This window comes from Psittacula echo, assembly GCF_963264785.1.
Source record: "Psittacula echo genome assembly, chromosome: 3".
NCBI classification, from domain to species: Eukaryota; Metazoa; Chordata; class Aves; order Psittaciformes; family Psittacidae; genus Psittacula; species Psittacula echo.
This window is the reverse complement of record NC_137736.1, coordinates 114508159-114531242: the sequence shown is the minus strand read 5'-3', so window position 1 is coordinate 114531242 and position 23084 is coordinate 114508159. Positions and strand designations below refer to the sequence as shown.

General features: G+C 37.4%; 1 protein-coding gene across 1 annotated transcript in view; it reads left to right on the top strand.

Annotated features, from left to right (window-relative positions):
- Nucleotides 1-23084, top strand: part of ARHGAP42 (Rho GTPase activating protein 42) — a gene marked incomplete at both ends in the record, with an annotated part of 156252 nt that overhangs the window by 91113 nt on the left and 42055 nt on the right. The window contains 2 exons of the mRNA XM_080613419.1: nt 12339-12440; nt 16862-16972. Coding sequence (XP_080469545.1) covers nt 12339-12440; nt 16862-16972 — 213 coding nt within the window. The remainder of the gene's footprint in view (nt 1-12338; nt 12441-16861; nt 16973-23084) is intronic.

The window sequence follows — 23084 nt, the reverse complement described above, 5'->3', positions numbered from 1 at the left end:
TTTATAAATACATTTCGTTCCAAGGCCTTGGTCCTAGATGGTTATCTGAGAAATAATGCAAAATATGTTGTCTAATCTGGTATCCTATTTAAGCTAGCATTGATAGATGCAACAACTGAGAAATTGGGAGGCTAAGCTTAAAAAAAGACTTTTTATAATGGTAAATTTTGTTTGTGACAATTGCAAGAAAACTTGAAAATTTGAAAACTTCTTCAGATTAAATATTGTTAAGATTGTTTGGGTTTTTGGTTTGGTTTTATTTCATCTTGATTTTTGCTCAAAATATAGACAGTCAAATAAATTCATGGAAATAGGAAGCTGTGAAAGACCTGCATCAATTTGGTAATCTCTATTAAAATTATTTTTAATATGTATATTAAATATATATGTATATATATGTATATGTATATAAATATATATGTGTAGCCACTGTTTCTTTTACACTGCTGTGTGTGAAATATTTGGGAAGCTTCAAAAAGCTTTCTTCTGCAGAAAGCCAAATCCATTAAGCTGGGAGATATCTCTGGCTGGGTGTCTGGACCCTGAGGTTTTTTGAAGCAGCTAATCTACTTGGGACAGCTCTTGTCATCCTGCAAATGCAGCAAAAATACTGTCTCATTGCAATTTACTTCAGTAACTGATTCATTCAAGGCTGAGAAACTTCTGGAAGTTAACAGAAAAAAAACCCATAAAAACCAAAGAGAACAATCCTAAGATCTTGTTTCATTTCTAGTGTTTTACTTTAAAAAAACAAGAGCAAAAATTAAAATCTCATCACTAAATTATTGTGGACACAGTGTTTAAAAACTGTTGGTTCAATCCATTAACTGCAGGTACTTGTGAGTAAACCAGTTAATATTATGCAGAAAGTCTGTTTTAATAAATTCCATTAAATGCATTCTTTCTTTTTAAAAATTAGTATGATTAACTGGCTGGCTGACTAAAGCCAGTTCTGAAGCTGTATTTTTTCTGCACTTTAATGAAATTCAAATTTATATTCAAAAGAAAGCAGATATAAATTACGAGTAAGTAAATTAGTCCTCTATAGTACACAGGAAATGTAATTTACTATATTCTGCCTTAACGTCTAAGAATTAAACTTGGAATAAATGTGTTAATCAGTGGAATTGCTTAAGTGAATATGCAGGTTATTTTTGTTGGCAAAAAGAACCATTTATTTAAAAAAAAAAAATCTGTTTGGTAAAAAAAGAAAACCAAAAACCAAAACCAACCAACCAACCAACCAAAAAAGAATCCAAAACTTAGGTAGCAGGTATCAGCCCTTCCACTGGAAAACAACGAAAGAACATAAAAATACCAAAAAAACCACCATATTTTCTAATTAAATAAAGATCTTTTTCTTGCTAATTAGAATCAGTGTAACGTGTATCACAGAAAGGTTGCATGCTGACCCATCACAGCTCCTAGAATCCTGCTGGACTTCTGAGCCATGATTAAAAGTATGGGCAAGTTCATTTCCAGGTCACACGGGAGCTGAACTTCATATTGAGTGCTTCAAAGCACAAAGGATTTCACAAATATACTTAATATTTAAAAGGAAAAAAACAATGCAAAAAAACCCACACCAAAACAAAAGGTTTTTCTCATTCTCAGTGGTATACTGTAGCTTAACTCATCTGTTATGTCCCTTCTACCCTTGCTCTCAGCCACAGCTTGGAGAGGATTATGTTCCACACCAGAAAAACAGGTCTCAACGTTGTTGGTGACACTTCAAGAATCTCAAGAAGGATTTAAGAGAGATATAGGAAGTGACCAATCACCCATGGTGCAGAGAAGGACGTGGAGGAAGCAGAAGGTTTAGTATTCTTCTCCCTGCACAAGGTTTTGGTCTCCATTCAGTTAGTCAAAGGCACCTACCTTGCCTTCCCCCTGTGCTCAAAATAAAACTCCACCCTGAATTTTGGCATCTTTTATCAACACAAATTCATCATGATTTCAGAAAGGCTGCTGCATTCTCTTACCCTACAGGGATTACTTCAGAGTTGTGCTAATGGGTGTTGCATAGTGCCACAGCTGTGCCAAACAAAGCTTAAGAGGCTTTTTAGATGGGTATAAATTAATTCATTAATCTTATTCTATTACATGTTGGGGTTTTCTTCAGCAGTCTTGAAGAAAATTATAATCTCTTTCTCCATTGCTTCCCTTACTTTTGTGGTGCGTTTAAGATAGCAGCATAAAAATACATCTGTTTGGTCATTAACTCAGATGATGTTAAGTCTACGGGTCTTTACTCCACACATGTGGTGGACTTGCGTTTTCCTTTCTAGACAGAAAATCATTCGATTGGGACACTTGGCTGTATCACCACAGGTTTCCCTTCATCCGGTATGTTGGTCTATCTATGCAACAGGTTCTGCAGGGGCCTGAGAATATGCAGATTTGCACTTTCTCACTGTTGTAGCAATTTTGCTTTTGACAAAGTGAGGATGAAATAGCTCTATTCGAAAGTGTAGCTGGAAAGTGTCACTTCTGTACTTTAACAAAAGATGGGCATCATTACTTGAAGGTTTAATACAGGAGCACCAAGAGCTCCGTCTTTCTGCTAAGTTACTCAGCTTCATTATTTCAGGATCTTTCAGTCTACGGTAGCCACCAGAGAATAATACATTCCTGTGGAGCTAGCCAAGAAGGGGTGGTCTCGGACGGTTGTCTGGATGAAGAGATCATGCCTCCCTAAGAAGTAAACTGAGAGGTCTGGTTGAGCTGAACTGGCCCAGTGGGGAGGCATAACTCTTCACCCCAAAGTGATAGTTTGTGTTCCTTTATCAGTGTTGTAAGAGAGACTCTGAAAACAGATGCTTTCAAAACAAAACAGAATAACTTCTGACATTAACCCCAGGCTGTAAACAGCAAAACTTCCAGTTGTGTATATTAATCTAAAAGCTTTCTCATAACAAGGCTCAAGTTCTTCCTCGGCTGAGCGTTGTGGTCTCGTTGCGATGACGTGTGAGGTGGCGTGGGACCATGTGCTGTGTGGAACGTGCTGCTGGCATGCTGAAATGTGCAGTGTTGGCTGATTGGTTGGCATAGGCAGGAGAGAGATTCCCAAGGAGTGTTTTTAAAAAGAAATGACTACTTGAGAAAAGAGATATTTTTATCTTCTGTTTTTAAAATAAAGCAGTAAGTATGTGACATTCTAGGCTAGTCTGTCAGAATTGCTTTATTTGAATGACATTATGTTCTTTGCAGCTTTTTTTGTACTTTCTTCAAGTGCATGAAAGAAAGAATCAGGGAATCATAGAGTGGTTTGGATTGGAAGGGACTTTAAAGATCATCTAGATCCAAGAAGATAGTTGCTAACTGTGCAGATGAAGTTGCCTCTTCATACCCATTGTACTTTACTGTCATACTGAGACATTCCTGAAATATACTTTATTTAGATTAGAGGGAATTAACATAGGAAAGGAGACATGGAGAGCCTGAAACAGCAGCGTACCTCCCTTGAGGAGGAAAGGAAGCCATTGCTGATGGAGGGAATGGGATGCCAACAAGGCAGCTGCTGGGGAAATCGGTGATGGCCACTTAAGCAGATGGACAAAGTGTAGAAGTGAGGGCAGGAAAGGGACAATGGTGGAGACCAAGGGAAGTTGCTGGCAAGTCTAATGTGTTTTGAAAAATTGGATGTTCTTTTTGTAGTCGAGAAGTTCACTGCTCTGAATGTTAGAATGAAAGCAAGCTTTGCTGTCAAGTGCAGAGATCATGCTACAAAGCTATTGTGCCTGTAAGCATCCCTGAACTGTATTTTTAGCATTTCCGTGCACTTATGTTACTAACTGTAGAGCCAAGTCTATCTTCTCTGTCCTTAGAATGAGAACTAGAGAATTAAGAAAAACAAACTTTTTTCACTGCTGCTGCAGCACTGGATGACAGGTTGGTATGACTACTGAACTTGAAAAGCAACTTCGATCTGTCTAAACATGGGTGAAGCTGAGAGATTTGTCTCTGCTTTGTCCAGGAGCTGATGTGGAAGGTGAAGCAGAAACTGGAGCTGCCCATTTTCCATGAGTAGAACCAGGGCACTTCAGTATGACCCATTGTCAGTGTTGCTTTTCTTCTGCTAGTGCAGTCCATGTGTGGCACTGTGTGCCTCAAAGAGTCAGTTACATCCCACCAGACCTATGCAATGGTGTTATGTTTGTTTTTTCCTGTAAACCTTCTTTTCTTTCCGCTTGCCCCACTTTGTCATCTGAAATGAACTGATTTTGGTACGTACAGAAATGAAGCAGAAACAATAAAAACCATAGGTTTTTTTGTTTTACTTTTCCTTAATGAGCTTTAGGTAACTCTGGAACTAGATAATGAAGAAATCACAATACAAGTACTTTCTACTCATGTAGAGAAGGTCTCCTCTCCAGTCTCATTTTGGAAGCATTAATGCAAACAGGTTCCCATGAATAGTGTTGCCACCTCAGTGACTTCAGCAGTTTGAATATTCTAAATCACAATGTGTTGTTGCTGATGGACTTTTGTTTTGAAGAATAGTATGCCCCAAATCTGATTTGGCTTCTTTCCTTTTATCATGTAAGCAGTGACTTAATATTGGGTTGTATCTTCTGTTGTCATTTACTTTCTACTCAGCATGTATAGCTTTATCGATTTCTAACATATCTTGATTGCTTATTACATAAGCAGTTTATTCCATCTGATTTTTGATGAAGTATGTAAGTTAATTCAAGCTTCTTTCTTAATTCCTAAAGAGGAAAGGTAGCCTTAAATGATTTAAAGAAAGAAAGCCACAGCTTTTGCACAGGAGCAGAAGACCTTCTTGCTGTTGATGTTTTAACTTCAGAAAACTATCTTAAACCTGCTTCAGAGAAGAGTTTAGAAAGTCAGTTTCTGCAGTTCTAGTGAGCTGCTGAAAATTGTTTAAGCAATAACATGCTTTAGTCCTAAGATCTTCCAGAAAAAAAATCCTTTCCTATTTAGTGGACATTAAAACCAAAATAACTAGATTACATGAGTAGACTTACCAGTCCTGCTGTTTGGGCAGGGATTTAACAGATTCCCAGACATCTAACAGCTACTCCTGGAATCGACAAATTCCAAATACACTCCAGACAACTAGCAGCTGAGTAGCAGGGAGTCTCATGTGTCCTGCTTTGTGACCTGCCAGTATTTGGCAGGTTTGAATGTCTTTTCACAGCAGTGCTGGGAACTTGTAAAACTTGTAATATTTTTCCATTTCAAGAGAGAAGTTTTGGAAAGAAACAAATGACATCCTACAAACACATTTGTTCATTTAACAGTAACTTCTTAATTTGAACAGGATTTTAGCTCTCATAGAAATAGTGAGGCTTTTTATTTATTTTTTTTTTCTTTCAGCCTCTAATGGTAAGTGCCTTCTGTCTGCTCACATCTGATGGAATTACATAGGAAAGTATTAGGAAACGGCTGTAGGATTCTCCTCTTCCAGGAAACACACTTGAAAGTACCTGGCATCTGTCAAGGTATTAAGGAGGGAAAAGGAAATTTTCTTCAGAAGTTTATGAACTTGAAAGTAGATTATCTCTTGAAGGTGTATTCAGTGTTTTACACAGATGTGAAGTCAATCCTAAACTTAAATTAGTTTTGGGTTGTTTAAAGTATGTTTTAGTTTCGTGCATATCTTACCTGGTTTTAATTGAGATTACTTTTTAAACTGACAGTCTTTAATGTCTATCTTCATAGCTTTATGCTGCTAAACACTCTTGTATTCCTGGTTTATTGCCTTGTTATACTTCATAGTTGCAATATGTTCTTTTTATTACAATTGTTTGTGTCTTACACCATACTCTTTTTCTGGATATTCATGGTTTGCATATGGTTGTTCTATCTTAGTAAAGATTTGATTTAAAGGTTTATAGTTGTTGAGACATTTAATTTTCTACATGATGTATTCAGCTTCAATTTGGAAGTATTTTCACTAGCAGTTATGAGTAACATAAGTCATAATTTATGACTATATTATCCCTATTTTATATCGAGTGGCAATCATGTCTTTATAAACTACAAAATAACTTTGTTCCACTCCATGTTATTTGCTAGCAATACATAAATGATACCCTGTAACTTCCTAGTTTTCTCATGGATTTGAAGAAATGTTATTGCCTCACAATACATTAAATTCTGATTGGGAGAAGGAGGGAAGGAGTTTTATATTCCTTTTCACTTTTCCTTTTGGAAGAGCTCTTTTGGCCTTATCTTGAACTATGAGCATTCACATAACAGATCAAACTCTCTACCAAAAAGAAATCCCCCCACCTCCAGACATCTATCAGAATGCAGTCTGTCGTCTCAAATGCCTATGATAATTTAAATTTTATTAAAACAAAGCAAAAAATACCATTCTCCCAACACACCAACCAACTCCATGAGAATTCTAAGCAAAACCTCAGACAAAATAAAATGGAAGGTGAATTTATTTCTCTTCTCCTCAGAAGAGATGTTGTGAGACTCTGACGTCTCACATTTTCCAGGAAATCATAGGATCTGAGCTCAAATCAGGATTTCTAAGACTTAGTTTATTTTCTAGTCTACAGTTCTACTTTTCTTTGTCCTACTACTTGGTAAGAGATGGTCTCCAAATTTACAACTCAAAACAAAATTCCAGTAACTTTGTAGAAATAAATTTTGAATTTTTGTTTGGAAGGTAATGGAAAAGGTGGTTTTGAAAAATATATTTTAAGTCCAAAATTCCAAGAAGGGACCATCTCCAGTGTGTTGTCATATCAACATTTTTGCACTTGTTGTCAAAGAGAAAGAAAGGGGATGTGGGTTTATTGATCTCTGTGGAGTTCACCATTGCCTTCAGTTTCTTCCACTGACATGTGCCTAACTTGATGTATATTCAAGTCTTACCGTTGCATTTTTGTGCCAGTTTCTACAGTTTCTGCATCTCAGCTTGAATTGGGGAGAAAAATATGTACTGATTTTGGTTGGGGAAAAAAAAAATATCACAGCTATGTTTCACAATGTTCACTTGTTTCCTAATTAAGTAAGGGATTCTTGTTGAATTTTTTTCTTCAGTTTTTTTGCAATGTTTTATATTTTCATTTCCTTTCTTTTTAAGATCAACTCTTACAAAACATGCTTGTTTTCTGGTTGCACAAGCATATTGTTATTGAAAATTAATCTGAACTAAATGCACAGGGTTTTTTGTTTAAAGGATTAGTGTATTAAAATTTACATATGAATTCTGTGACAAAGAAAGAGTAAAATTATCTTGTTTAGGGACAGATGTAAGATTGAGTTAAGATATGCTAATAGATAACCAAAAGTTATTGCAACTGAAGAAAAATTGAAATAAACAAGAAGGATGGCAAATCCTCTTTATGAAAAGTAAAGGGGAATAATTTATATAATAATTGTGAAGCTACATATAACAATTTTGACATAAAATACTGGACACAAAGTAGTGGCAAACTTAGATCATTGAAAAAAGAAATCTGATTTCATGATGATCCCACTGGAAAAGGGAAGTCAGCTTCAAAATATAATACCCCTTTTTGCTTTACATCCAAATATACAGCTTGTGGTTAAAATTTATAGGAATCATGTCAGTGATTCATCGCATGCATGTGATTAGTTACAGCATGGAATCAAAATCTTTCTGAATAGAAAAAATGTCACCTGACCCAACTGAGTCACCTTTTTAATAACTGATATCTGATCTTTTCACAGCTGTTGACGTAAAGCAAGAGGGATGGGAGAACATCTTTTGTGTTAAACTTCTAACTGGCACACTTAGTGGTATCCTGAGAAAGATTTGTTTCTGAAAAGATGATTTTCTCTTTTTGGAGATTTTCTGATCAGTTTTGAAATAAAACTATAGAGGAAAATTAAGCAAAGAGAACAAAGCCAGGAATTAAACCTGGATCTTGTGTCAAGAGGGTACTGAAGTTAGTAAGACTCCATTACGTGCTAGAAGCTGAGCATTTGGTTAAGGGCTTTCCTAATGGGATTGTTAGAAATTTGAAGTATTTAAAACTGTAAATATTTTTTAACTGATTTAAGGCTTACTGACCTGGCACACCGAGGAACAGTTAAACTATAGAGAAACATTTATAGTGCTTAGAGTCTGCAAAACTTGGTCTATACGAAAGGTATTGATGTCTTATACATCAGTGTAAAATACATCAAGTATTAGTATTTTGTGATTTTTTTTTTTGTATACTTAGATGTTTTTATTGCACCCTCTTAATTATTGCATGTGTTTCTAGCTGATATTTTGACAGAAATGACTGATAGGTTTCCAGGATAAAGAGAAAGGATGGGGATTACTTGCAGGAAGGAAGGAAGGAAGCTGAAGGCTGAAGGGAAGAAGAGACATGGTGCGCAGAGATCAGGAAGAGCATCTTCCTAATGGCCATGTACCTTATGTTTTTGTGTCATGGCTGGTGGTGGCTGTTCTGGTAACAGTACAGCATGAGCTTTGTTAGCCAACCACATCTCTTTTCTCCATGGGAATTGATCCAAGGTGGAATCTAGAGGCAGAAGCAATCATGTGTCTCCTACGCTGCAGGGAGATAGTTTTGCATGGAAACCTTCTTTGTAAAGCTCTTGGCATGTGGAAAATTCTCAGTCCTGTGGGCACAGACTGCTGGGACCATGATTCAGATGACTAGTTTGAGCAGCAGCTGTGTATAAGAGAGTGTTTTGAGTGTAGCAGAAGAAAAGGCTAACGCTAGAATAAGGTAAGTCTGTGATTCCACTTAGGATGTGCCTGTATGCCTGTGAGTCACTGGCTAAGTGTGCAAGGTGAGAGTTATCTTGGCTTAAACTGAAGTGTTTCTTCTCTTCCAGAAAATGAATCATCTGCTTCTGAGTGTATCTTTATTTCTTATTTGTTATGAAGTAGCAGTTTTCAGAGGCTTCAGTACATTCAAATATGTGGGGTTTACTGGCATAGCAGAGGACCTCTCAAGTGAAGGGAGCTCACTCACCTGTTGGGGCCAGTATTTTTTAGCCTTTTCCTAGAAATATGCCTGAGTGATCAGGACAGTGCCAGAAACACTGTCCTGCTGGCATTGCAGCTGTATTCCCAGAAGTGTCACTGCATAGATGATAATGCAGTCAAAACTGGCAAGTAAACTTTATTTTCAGTCTACTTAAGTTTTTTCTTCTTACTTTGTCCACTTATAGCTTTGAAGGGAGAAATTTTGCTGTGTTAAAGTCTGGAAAAAAGGATCTGCTGCCCCTGGAAACACTGCATCTGGGCCTCAAGTTGTCCTGGTACTGGGGAAGCTCCAAATTGTTAGTTTCCTTTTTGACTTTACTGGTATAAAAACTATGAAGATAGTGGTTGAGCGGATCTATTACATCAGAGAGATGCAATATGGGAGGAGGGTGGCAGTGCTGGCAGAAGACCAAGAGAGCCTTCAAATTCTGTGTGTCCTCATGGACAGTGCCACAGAGATATTTCTGAAGCTTCACATGAGAGATAAGATGGCTTGCAACCACAATTAGTTTATTTGATTTTTTTTTTCTTGCTCTTGGGGGAGTTGTATCTGTTCAGATAACATACTTCCTATGTTTTCCTTTATACCTATGAAGAGAATAGGTAATGCGATACATAATTCATACGTTTTGTTGTAGATGTTAGCACAGAATATAAGCAGCTAGATTTGGTGCATTGGGAACCACATTAGATGTATAGATGAATCCCTCTTGGCATTGACATGCATTTGATGTGCTGTATCAAGAAAAGGAGCTATTTCAAGCAGACAAGTCCCATTTTCACACCTTTTCTCTGACTCTTACCGAGCAGCTTAGACTTGAGACTCTTCTCCAGCTCTTGTTAGTAAAGGTTATGTTAAAGTGAGCTGAGGTGGCTAACTAGACTTTGGATGATCCATCACCTGTATATCACCTTGATTCTGAGACAAATAGTTCATAAGGCAAGAGGAATACCTACTGCTCATATTATAAATCTATTAGGGAAGGAATTGGTGCTGACTGGGCTGGATGATTCCCAGTGTGACACAGGTAATCCTGCATGAGTTTTGCCTGTGGCTCCACGTCTCATTCCTTTAGTCCAGCCTCTGAGGAAGCAAAGACCAGCATGTTGTCAAGCCCAGATCTGTAGTATGTGTCAGCTGCACCCAGGCCTCACTGTCAAAGGCTATGGCAGGTTGCCTTGTGAAAATGGTCTCATGGACAGGGTATCCACTAGTGAAATGCAACAGCTTGTGACTAAAGGCTTCAATATTGTGATCAGGCAGAATCCTCTCCTAACTTTAAGTTACATAGAGGCTGGGGGCGGGGAAGTAATTTTCTTTTCATTTTTCACTGCGACAGTTGAGTTTTTCTTGACATGGGGATTTCCTCAAGATGGTGGCTTTTTTACCAGTATCACTTGGATTTTAAAATAAACTAGTTTTTTTTTTTTTAGTTCAGCATCTTAACATCACTGTCTCAGAAGATAAGTTAGTATGCAACTAACTACACCTTTTTATCTGTGGTATGTGATCAACTGAACTGTATTTCTGTGTCTGACTGAAGGAGATGTTGAGATACTGAGGTTCTTGCTTGGTCATAACAACCTGGCACTCGATTATTTCCCAGTAGAACTGTGGCTGTGGAACCGACCTATGATTTCAGTCCCACAGAGGTTAATTTATCAGCTAATCAGTCATTTGATGAGTCCTGCCTTCTCTGTCTTTCAAGAATGTGTTTGGGAAAGATTTTAGAAGATAATTCATATAGCTTATTTTCCCTTGTAGGCAAAATACAAGCTTCTATTTTTTTTTCTTTTTGCCTTTTTTCTTCATATCTGCATAGCTGCAATTAAATATAGAAAGCATTGGAAATTTTTCTGTCTTGTTAATTAATTTTTGCTGGGCCAAATGCCTTCCTTTCCTTATGACGTCTTCTGAAGATACTTCTATTTTGAGGTAATGAGAACATTAAATTGTGCGTATTTTTCATACTAAATACGTTTGAACTTTTTGCAGGATAGAAAATATATGATGTGTTTTATAATCTAGTACGATTGCCATTGTGAACTTTAGTCACTGGAGCTAATCAGTAAGTGGTTTGTTGTTACAGCTGGTTGTTAGGTTTTCATTCGTGGCATGAAATTCTTCTTCATATTTCTTAATTCTCTGACTAACCTCAATTTCCCATGATATGGCGAAGAAAAATAGGGTGGTGCTACAATGCAGGCTAGCTATTTGCTTTTGTCTATAACAATTTCTAGGGGGAAAGGGGTCAGGAAAAGAATCACTACAGTTCTGAAGATGACCTGATGTTACTGCGTTATGTCCAGGAGCTGTATTTTCCACTATTAATAGCTTTTGCACATGTGTAAGTAGGACTGGTTCATCTTGAGTTTTCTTTGTTTTCTCAAAATATTGAAGTTGTCAATCATTGCAGAGAATCATTAGGACTTACGTAAGAGAGTAAAAGTCACTGCCAGAGAGGTGCTCTTAATTGGAGGATATATAACTTTATAATCTAAAATTCTATTTGTATCATTAATAATAATCTGATGGATATTTACTTTAATTTCTCTTCCTATTTCCTGAAATTTGGCACTTCTTGAAAGATGGAAAAGCTTTTGAGAAAGCTGCCTTTTTCTTAAATTTCAGATTTAAATTGCAGAGTAACAGATTGGAAAAATTTGATATATGAATTCTAAATTAGATAATGGAAAATAAGTGTTTCTTAATTTATTCATAGCAGTAACCTTCTGTCGAATTATCATGCATTAAAGTAGTTGATGGTAGAAATGTGAGCATTGTCTGACCGTGATGGGAAAAACTTAAGAAGAGTGGGAAAGGAAAAAGGCAGGGTAACTCTTTTAAATGAAACAAGCTTAAGTATGCAGACATATCAAAACATTATTGGAAACAGATTTTTGGATGAATTTCCTTTTGCAACCATGTATGTGTTTTTCCATCATCCTCATATTTTAAGAGTGTGGGTGGAAAATAAGCATATTAGTCTTGAATGCAAAGGATAGACCTATATCATCATCAAATTTGTTATACTCATCTACCTCTTCCAAAATATTTTTCTTCAGCAAACACAGAGTGACAGGTAGGTACAGTTACAAAACTCAGGGAAGATTATTTTACATTAAATGTCTGCTTAGCAAGATACCACCTACATAAAACCTCATGTGTATTTATTATGGGAAACTGCTTAATCTTGCATTTAATAATTGAGTCAGTCTTCCTAGTATCTTCAGGCCTATTTCAGAATTAAACCCTAAAAACATTGGAACCAACAAAAGTGGCTTTATAATTAGGCATAATTTGGCACATATTCTTTCTTTTAATTTAGGTTATTGATGATATTTAGTCAAATATTTTATTTAGAAATGTTTTGTTTTTCAGGATGGGAAGAAGAAGTTTGACAAGGAAAGTGAGAAATATTATTCCATCCTAGAGAAGCACTTAAATTTATCAGCAAAGAAGAAAGAATCTCATTTGCAAGATGTAAGCACTAAACACACTCTTACCCAGTTTCACATTTGCATAGAGATCATGGTAGTAAATTGGTTCTCTTCAAGACTTGCTATAGTTTTTTAATGTGAAGTTGGGGTGGTTTCTTGTGGTCACGCTTCTTGTAAATATAAATTCTTGAGTGGGATTAAGGTGACCTTAATAAGTCTTAAATATTTTAAGAAGGCAATGTTCTATGTGCCCAACTTTGTGTATTTCAAATACAGCTAATGTTTATTGCTCACAAAACCAGAATTACATCATTACAATAAAAATGTGACTTTTATAAGGTATATGTGGAATATTTGAAAGTCAGTTAATTTCTTTTTGCTATTTAATTTATTGCATGCTGAAATGCTTTTGTTTCACATAGACTTTAATCTGAGAGTCTGATCTGAGATAGCCTTAATGATGCTTTTTTCCTCTTTTTCACCTTATTCTGAGATTGCAGCATCATGCCCTGAAATAGTGTCCACAACTTCAGCTTTGAAAAGTCTGTACGGCTAATTCTTTTCTGTTAAAAAAACAATGAAGACTTGTAGTTTAACAGGATTCCAGGGCTTTTCAGTATGCTGGTAGAAATAATTATGATTTGCGTTTGAGGCAAATTACAGTAAAACCAGCAATTTGATATCAATGACACTTTGGGATTTGTGCCAGAAGTACTTAAAAATTATTTGATGAGACTATTCTTATCACAGTGACTCTAAAATCATGGGGATTAGTTTGCAGATTGACTTCAGTTTTCACAGAAGATGTAACCGTCACTCAGTCACAGATTGTAGGATTTCTTTTCATGTTTACCAATAATACTGTAATTCCAATTAAATGAGGCTTAGCTATTAAAAATTTGCAATTATGTTTATAATCCTGAGTTGCCTATATAATAATTACTCTAGATAAGACGTTAGTTGTGTAGAATTGCTTAATTGTTCCACTTGCATGTCAAAGTTTTATATGCACAACTTTCACTTTCTCTAAATACCGTGTATATTGCTGAGAAGCAGTTCTGTTAGAGACAGCACCAGCTGCAGGGGAGGGGAGGAAATCTTATCAAAATGTGGAAAAGTGAACGTAAGCATCAATTAATGCTAGAATAGAAATAAAAGAAATAAAATATTTTACTCTGGAGACATGAGGTTAATTGCAGCCTAAAAACAGCAACTGAAGTGAAAAGTAACAACTGGGAATCTAATAAACTGTGGTAGAATAACAATGGATTTGGCTCAAGTTTGTAAACTAATGGAAAACCAGAATAAATTTTTCCACTGTGTCCTTAAGTGACGTCTCTGGATTTAAAAATGTTGTAACTGAGGCTGAGGTTTTTTGCCTTTCTGGATGCCCTGCTTATAAAGCACTTAGGGCATAACTTGTCATTTCTGTCTTCCATAGTTTTGTGCAGCTGTAGGTGTGCTGAATCAGTGATATGGACACACTATAAATAGAATGTACAATAGCAAATCAGTACCAAAAATGTTAACTGGGTATCTTTTGGCCTGTATCTGTACCTGAAATAAAAGGAAAGCCAAGCACCAATTCCGTGCCTGAAATCCAAGCAATTGCTGTTAACTCACATCTAGAGTGATTCCAGTGAGCCCCATTTATAGCCTATGTGGCCAGGACAGAGTTCGCTGGAGCAACCCACAGCAGAGCTGGGGCATGAGCAAAGAGCCACAGGGTGCTGGTGGCTGGGGCTGCAAGGCTCAGTGCAAGTGAAGGGAAGTCCTTGCCTCAAGGCAACTTCATGCATTTAGTGAGATGGGGTACCTTTTATTGACTGCTGCTGTCACACTGAAAAATACTTCTTTTTTTAAGCCACTGTTCCTTTGAATGTTGAAGTTTCTTGGTACTTCATCTCATTATGTGGGTTAAAGAGCACTGGGATGAGCAAGGAGTAGTTCTCGTACCCTTTTGGGCTATTTTACATATCTCATTTGAGTACAATTGAGAGCACCTTAATTAGGCATCTAAAGTTTGATGGTCTGAACATATTCTGTAGAGAGTTGTTTGCATATATTCATCTAATTGGTGTGTGTTGGATATTTATGAGCCTGCAAGACTGCTTGTGCAGTTTATACAGATAACTAGACTTTTTTCCTATAGCATCAAAAAGGAACTTCATAATACTGTCTTTTTAATGCCTACAGAATTCCACAGTGAAACAGAAAATGGTCAGAATTGAGTGATATGTAAAAGCTAATAATCTCCTGATTTTTTTTTTTCTAAAATCTGTTCCAGAACCATGCATAAATACAGAGCAGAGGCTTCATCTCCAAGCTCATGTGAAGTTCCGTATACATTTTAGTCATATCCTGCTTTACTCACCTTAACTAGAGATCATACAAAATTACAGCCATCAAATCCTTCTGGTTTTTTACATGCAGCTTGAAGTCATAGAAACATGTGAAAATCCTTCCAGCTTTTGAAACTTTAAAATCACTTTCAAAATGTTCAAATCTGAAAGCTCCAGAGTTCACACAAATTCAAAAGTTTCTACAGAAGAAGTATTTTAGAAATGATGATTTAGTCCCTCTACACTAGTAATGATTATGGCCTTAATGTAAGAACCCATCCATATTTGAGATGGCACTTGGTTGTCATAAGTATCATTACAACTACAATCTGCTTAAATGCTGTTCAGAATAGGGATGGATTTAATTAGGGGTTTAAATACTTTTTCTGAGTCAAAGCCTGAACAACCTCATTTCTACAACTAGATTCTATTATTTGCTTGCAATTATATGTGAGAACTGAGGTCTATCTCAAGTGCTTATTGACAGCTCTTGTGTGAGTGAAGGCTCCCTGGCTCATGGCTCAAAGTGGTGGCACCTGATCCTATTCAGCTGTGTAGCACTGTCTTTGATATATTTTTTTGTGAAATAAGACTATTAAGAGAGTATCAAAGAAAACAGTAGCCAAATGCACCATATGAATGGCACATGGCAGAGTTAATTCTGCAGTAAAACACTGGATTATTGGAATTCTGACTGCCTGATTTTTGCTTCTTACTATTAGTTTGTGGACTTCATTTCCTGATTAGGTTTTTATAAGCATGGGAAGGAAATGCTAGTACTGCATCATGTGAAGCATATCACTGAGGCCCCTGCTTTGAAGCAGTGTTGAAGCAATGTGCTGGGGAAGTGAATCAATGTTGTGAAAGAGTCTGTGCAGCCAAATCATGGTAGTAGCATGTTGTTGACTAAAGAAGCAATGTTAATTATATATGGTACTATTGCAGGCTAAGTCCTGCCTGAAGGGAAACACTGAGTTTTTTGCATTTGTATTGTTAAAAATATGAAAACATTGGTCTGTTTGCTGGTTTAGTGTTTGCTGTCAAGGGAAGACAATATCTAGCTTTTCCAGTTTTCGCTTATTTGGTTTTTTTTAGTGCCAGAGTTGAACTAGAGAATATACAGAAATATACTGCTATATTTTAACTGGCAGATGTCAAAACTAGCAGAACTGGTGTTACTCATGTTGTTGATACTTGATAGAATTTCTTTCTGACCTAAGACCAAAACCTAACTAATGCAGCCCAAAAGAGATTTGCTTGAGAAAATGATTTGTTATGAAGAAAGATGAATTAAAATTAAATCTGCATCTCTTCATTAAGCATTATCCACATACTACACTACTTGTCTGTTAGGTTCTTCTCCTATGGATTGTTTAAATTGAGGATAAAAGCCTGTTACTCTTTATCAGTTGATAAGAGTTAATTCTTTAGTTATCTAGGCAGAAGATACTGGAGCTTCATGTTGGTTGCTATTAGTCAGGCACTTCTGACAAGTGTTGCCTTGTGGTTCTGGCATTTGAAAATTAAAACATGAAAAATAATTGATTTATGAGGTTAAGGACTTAAATATGTTTATATTCCAAGAGCATGAGACTCATATTGTGTAACAATAAGTTTCAAGATGTCATTGTTAAAGACAGTCTATTTAAGAAAGAAAGTATCTTTTGGGGAAAGTATTTGAAGCTTAGAAATAGATATAATTTTAGTGCATGTGATACTCAAACTTTTCAATCGAAATAATTATCTTTTTGTCCCTCCTTAATTCCTAGCCTCTTTTCAGTTTCTTTCTCTAAGCTTGCCATATACCAGGGAGAGATTTCCTGCTACTACCTTTCTATGTTTCCCTCTAGGGTATCCTAAAAAGTAGAATATTAAAGTGCAAAAATGAAGAGAAAACCAAAAAGGAGTGAGGAAAAGGCATGAGACTAAAATGTGTGATGCTAGTTTCTTAAACTTATGTTTAGCTATTTTAAGTAGGTATTCTAATTTTCAGGAAGAAAACTGAACCCCATGAGGCTTGTAAAGTAATCTTATGGAAGATGTGCTTGTTAATGACAAAATCTGTTTTTAAAGCAATCATGAGAGTAAATTAATGTTGTCTATATTTCATTTTGTCTTTTAGGCAGATACACAGATTGACAGAGAACATCAAAACTTTTATGAAGCATCATTAGAATATGTTTTTAAAATTCAAGAGGTACAAGAGAAAAAGAAATTTGAATTTGTAGAACCTGTAAGTTTTATGGTTTATTTTCTTTAGAGTGTATGCATTTAAAACTGAAAATTGAATTTAAAATATCTGGGTCGCTTCCTTTTTAACTTGTGGTTGCAGGTTGTTTGTATATAGACAGACATTAAGATCTTGGCTTGGGCACTTTCCATGTTATTAAAGGAGCATCATATATGTAAGAGCATCATATCTACTGTCAAATGAAATGTCTGACCACTTGGAGTGCGCATAACATTTTAATGGAACAACATGTAATGTTGTGTCTGTGCAACATATAATGGATGCTTCCTAATACCTTGGCTTCATGGCTAAAATTCTGAGCCAGCTTTTGGATTTAAATGTTCCATGTAGACAGTGTACATATATATTTTTCTGAGTTACACATGAAATAAAGTGAAATATCATTTTTTCTGTAGGATAGGTAAGTTTAGATTTTGTTGGAGTCATTGGCCTTTAGTTTACTTTGCACATGTACTAAAGCATACTTTAACATGCATAAAAGAATTCTGTTTCAAAGTCCATATTTAGATCTGGGATTTTCTCCTGGACTGGATTTCCACACACCCCCACCCCATAGGCTATCTTCTGGGTCAGTCATTACCAAAAGCTGCTCCAATATGATGTGCTAGCATATTTCTGTGGCATAGTTATAGAATAACAGAATCATAGAATAGTCAGGGTTGGAAAGGTCCTTAAGATCACCAAGTTCCAACCCCCCTGCCATAGGCAGGGACACCTCACACTAAACCATGCCACCCAAGGCCTCATCCAACCTGACCTTGAACACTGCCAGGGATGGAGCATTCACAACTTCCCTGGGCAACCCATTCCAGTGCCTCACCACCCTTACAGTAAAAAACTTCCTCCTTATATGCAGTGTAAACTTCCCCTGTTTAAATTTTAACCCGTTACCCCTTGTCCTATCACTACAGTCCCTAATGAAGAGTCCCTCCCCAGCATCCCTATAGTGCCCCTTCAGAAGGCTGCTATGTGGTCTCCAGGTAGCCTTCATTTCTCCAGGCTGAACAGCTCCAGCTCTCTCAGCCTCATATGGGAGGTGCTCCAGTCCCCTGATCATCCTCGTGGCCCTCCTCTGGACTTGCTCCATGTCCTTTTTATGTTGAGGACACCAGAACTGCACACAATACTGCAAGTGAGGTCTCACGAGAGCAGAGTTAGAGGGGCAGGATCACCTCCTTTGACCTGCTGGTCATGCTCCTTTTGATGCAGCCCAGGATACGGTTGGCTTTCTGGGCTGAGAGCGCACACTGCCAGCTCATGTTCATTTTCTCATCGACCAATGCCCCCAAGTCCTTCTCTGCAGGGCTGCTCTGAATCTCTAGAATAGTTGTAGTATTATTACTGTTCATGTCATACAGGACTAACTTGCCAATTGTCCTGTTTAGTTAGTACCTGTCGCCCTTGACAGAGAACTTCCAATGTCATCTGCCCCTTCCCATTAAGCATATTGAGCATAGCAGAGCATCAGTTGTGGAATAAGAACATGGCAGGTGTAACTTTTTCTCTCCCTCCTCACCATCTCACCATCTTCCATCTTCCTTGTAACTAACCGAAGCTGCAGTCTTGACTGAAACAGGTTGAATTACATCTCTAACACCCAGTGTCACCAAGAACATCTCATATGTCTCCTATCCATGAGATGAGAATGTGTTGTATAGTGAGTGTTTGACATTGATGCAAACTAATGAGCCTGGATTCAGCAAGCAGTACTTACAGAAATCCTATCGTTATGGCATACAGCTGCCAAATCTTAGAGACTAAACTTTGCTTAGATTTCTAAATAAGAACATTTTTCTACCTGTCACAGTTTAATCCAGAGTGTGTCTCTCTGTCTACTTCTGTGAAATTCTCACATCCTGGAAAAATCTAGCAGTTCTGACCTAGCTCTGACCTGGTATAGGAGATTTTATGCTCCTTTAAAGTAATAGAAACTTTCTAAATTTAGAAGACTTTGTACATAGGGAAATATTACTGTGCAATTGCATATAGTTAAAATAGGGCATCTTTCATTCTATGTGCTACATAGAGAGGAAAAATAGATTTGATTTTATATATATTAGTTGGACGCACTGAGCTTTATCCTTTTGACCAGGAGCTGTCCCCACATTGTCAGCCATCACAGCAGCAGCTATGAATTACTAAAATCAGAGAGCGGTTTATCAATTCACCAGTGCTGATACTGGGCAAGCAAGCAGGGGAGGTTACTGGTAGACTCAGTCTTGTGGGCCTGGGTGTTCTTGTCACCAGGTGTACACATCCAGTACATAAAATTTACTTTTAAGTGAATCAGTTGCCATCCTGTGTCAGATCAGTAGCCATTTAGTCCAGTATGCTGTTTGTTACACACACGTCATTCCTTGGTGTTCCAAAGGAAGGTACAGGTACTCTGGTGGCTGGGTAATGACAGCTCTTGCAGACAGTGCCTTCTGGCTCCAGATGTGATTTTTTTTATAAACAGTCTGAATATAAATGGAGCTTAAATTATAACATCAATTATAAAATTTTGAACGTCCAAAATTCTTTATTTTTTTTGTTCCTAGTCTGTTACATACAACGTGCGAGAATAAAAGCGTAAGGCAGAGTGTGCAAGTAGATTATGATACACACAGCAATACCATGAGAACAAAAAAACAAAAATAAAGTCTTCAAAATCAGCTTTCTAAAAATGCAGAGTTCATGTAAATGATGTTGGAAGTATGAGCATGTGCTCCTATATGCAAGTAGATAAGGACAAAGCCTAACACTTTAGAATCACAAATCAAAAGAATTGCTATATTATTCTTTTTTCTTTGTGTGCTCTACAAATGTTCAGATGCTAGAAGATGCCTGGTGGTCTGTCTGTAAGGACATTTCTCCTCAGGAGCTCTGCTGTTTGTGGGGCATTGTAATGTGTGTGCTGCTTATGTCTCCAATTTATCAGCTCAATGCTATGTCTCTGTATAACTGTCTGACATATTACTAGTAGACTCTTTGAAGGAGAGTTTAACTAAATAAAAGAAAGGCTATTAATGCAGTGAAGGGGAAGTTTGTGATGCCCGTGTGGAAGAAGGATAAGTTCATGACATGGGAATAGAACTTGAAAAACAAATTACCTGCTAGAGCTCCTTCCGACATCTTTCAGTTTCTCTATGCAAAAGGATAAGAATGGTTTGGGAACCAGAGTGGGAAAAGTAGCCTAGCAAAAATTGGCAGGTGGATTGCGCCTAGGACAGTAGGACAGTAAAAATTGCTAGCAGTGAAGTATGTTTCTTCCTGGGGGAGAGCAGGGAGAGATTTTAAGGTACACAATGCTAGTGACTCATACTCTGAATAGAGAATTACAATATTTGGAGTAGACTTTTGCACCTGCTCCTCAGGCCATGGATTTCTCTGCTGTTCTTTGTATCTTGTTTGAAGGAGTCGCTGATTTGTACTAGTGTGAGTAACTGACAGCTGCCTATTTGTGATCCTCCTAGATCCTGACTTTTTCCAAGGGAAAAAAAAAACAAGACATAAAACATTTCATAAAGATCATTAGTTGAAACTTTTCCTCAAAGGCAAAATAGTGTTAACGTCTACAGCAAGTTAAACAGCAAAGCATAGTAAGTGACAATAATCTCTCATCTTGGCTTTGTCCTTGTGGGCCCAGAGAAGCTAGTCTAAACCAACACCACTTTCTGAGGATGTTATGCTTGTTAAAAAAATGCCTTCCTGGAGCTCCATTTTGTCCCTCAGCAATGCCAGGTCTTCCTTGGCCTATAGAAATCAGGGCCCAGAGTTCCTAAGTGGTGAACTATCTGAAATGTGAGGGGTGGTCCGTTAGACATCACAAAAGCCCAGAAGTGCTTGTTTAAAGCAAAAGAAAAACAAGCACAAAACCACAAACCCTGGTGTAATTGCATGCAGGTCAGTGACACTTCACTGTGGACGTTAAAGTGAATTTCTTCTCCTTGGGCTTTCTATATTATTAACTACAGTCACTTTAATCTGATGGATAAATGCTACCTACTTATAAAAAAAATGAAACCAGGGAGAGAGGGACTTCTGGCTGATGTGCTGCAGGCCAAAGGTCGAATTCCTCTCCTATCCGAAACATAACTACAGTCTTCTTCCTGTGAGAATGAAATGACCAGGCAGTCTTGAGGTCACCAGCTCTACATCAAAATAAATAAAGTCTCAAGAAGTAGTTGGATATTGTTTCAGGTTATGTGCTGAAATCCTTGTGGTGCTGGAGTACTGAATAGCATTGTATTACGGAGTTCAGACCTCACTCTTTCTTGATGTGGCTGAGTAGATACTCAGAATGAGGTAACTGTAAGGCACTTGTTGAAATGAAAAAGTGTCCATATGAACACATCAGGCATGGTATGTGATGTCTGGGGCACCAAATCACCTCTTTACATGTGAAGACCACTGCAAAATACATTCTGAAAGTCTTTTTGAAAGAAAAAAATGGCCGTTACTCTTTATTATTTAATATTAATCTCAACATTATGAACCTGCCTTTAGCAGTAGTACCATTTCTAACACCAGCAACAAGAAAACCCCAATGTGAGCATAAGCCTAGGGCAAAAGTCTTTGGTTTTTAGATCTCTTCTGTGCAATGCTATGGTTGTACCTGCCCTGATGGAAGTGGTTATGAAGATGCCTTAACGGCACAGGCCCATTGGGTACAGGGCATTTTCTGATCCCTGTTCCTTCCACCACTAGTGACATGTCCATAGAAGCAAATAGCATCCTCAGTGTCTGTTTCAACACAGAACTTGAATAAGCTGGTTTAGGACTTGCATAAAGTGTATTTTTACTTTTATGCCTCTTTTTCAAAGTGCTCAGAGAGTATTTGACCAAGAGAACCTCAGGGCCAGATCCTCTGCAATGCACAACTGCCAGAATACATAAGAAGTACTTGAACCAAGATGCATTCAGATTTTTCTCTGGGTTTTTTTTGCTGCTGTTTTTTTGCTTTCTGATAAATTCAGCTTTGCTGCCATCTTGTGTTAAATATTTTCTTTCTCGGTATTCCTCTGTACTCTGTAAAATCATTTTGTGTGGTAGAAAATATTTTTCTTCAATTATTGAAGCTGAAATTTAAACAGTTTATAGTACACTCTCCTGAAATGACCTTTAAAGTGATCTTTAATTCAGGCATAAGCTGACATACTTTCTCCCACTAGTTCTTTGATAGTAATTTTGGTGTGCTCTAACTTTCTGGTCTGGTGCAGTTTCACTGAGCACTTGTTACTCCTCCATTGCTTCTTTAGCTGAAAGGGTTTAGCAGCAGGCCTCTGCTTACAAGTAAAAGTTAAACCATGTCCCTTTGACTGAACCAAGTCAGAGTAATCACAGGAGTAGTTAAGCTGCTGTGTCTCAAGGAGCTGTAGTTGAGAACACTGATGAGTAAATGAATCTAGACTGTGAGCACAGGCTTTGCACAGCTGGAGCCAGAGCTTTAGTTATTATTTATTTACTTATTTTATACTGTATTAATGAAAAAGGAAGATAGTTTTCTTTCTTGTATGTAATTGTTTCTAGAAAAACATTATAAACATTAAAATTATAGAACTCTTTCTATCTGTTTACATAATTGGAGCTTTTTAAGATAAATTGTTGTATTTGGACCCTCCTCAGAACCAATTGAATAAGCAGTAAGAGACTTTCAGGCCTAGGTCCTTAGCTGAGATAGTGATTTCAGGTGGACAGATGATCAGGTAAAGCTGAGACTGTTTTCACAATCTGTGGAGCCCTTCATTTGACCGTGTTGCGTTCATGTTTGTTTGGTGGTGGGATGTGGTTCAGGAATTCACACCCATTGTAGAGGTCCCATAAAAGGTGGCTGTTATACCCAAGGATCTCGGTTCTTCAGGTTTCATGACCAAATTACTGGGTAGCCATGGGCTTTAATCATCTCTGCCCAAGGCCAGATTGTCTGATCGTGCAATACCAGTAAAAAAACAAGGGCCAAGTCCTCCTACCAGCCGTGCCTTCATGCTTCTGTTTCTGCCAGCACTGATGGTCTGTTAACTTTGAACTGCTTCAGCTTACCAATGCAGCAGAACAGCAGGCTTCCTGAGACAGAGATGCTCACTGAAGGGCTCAGTGCCAGAGCTGGCACAGA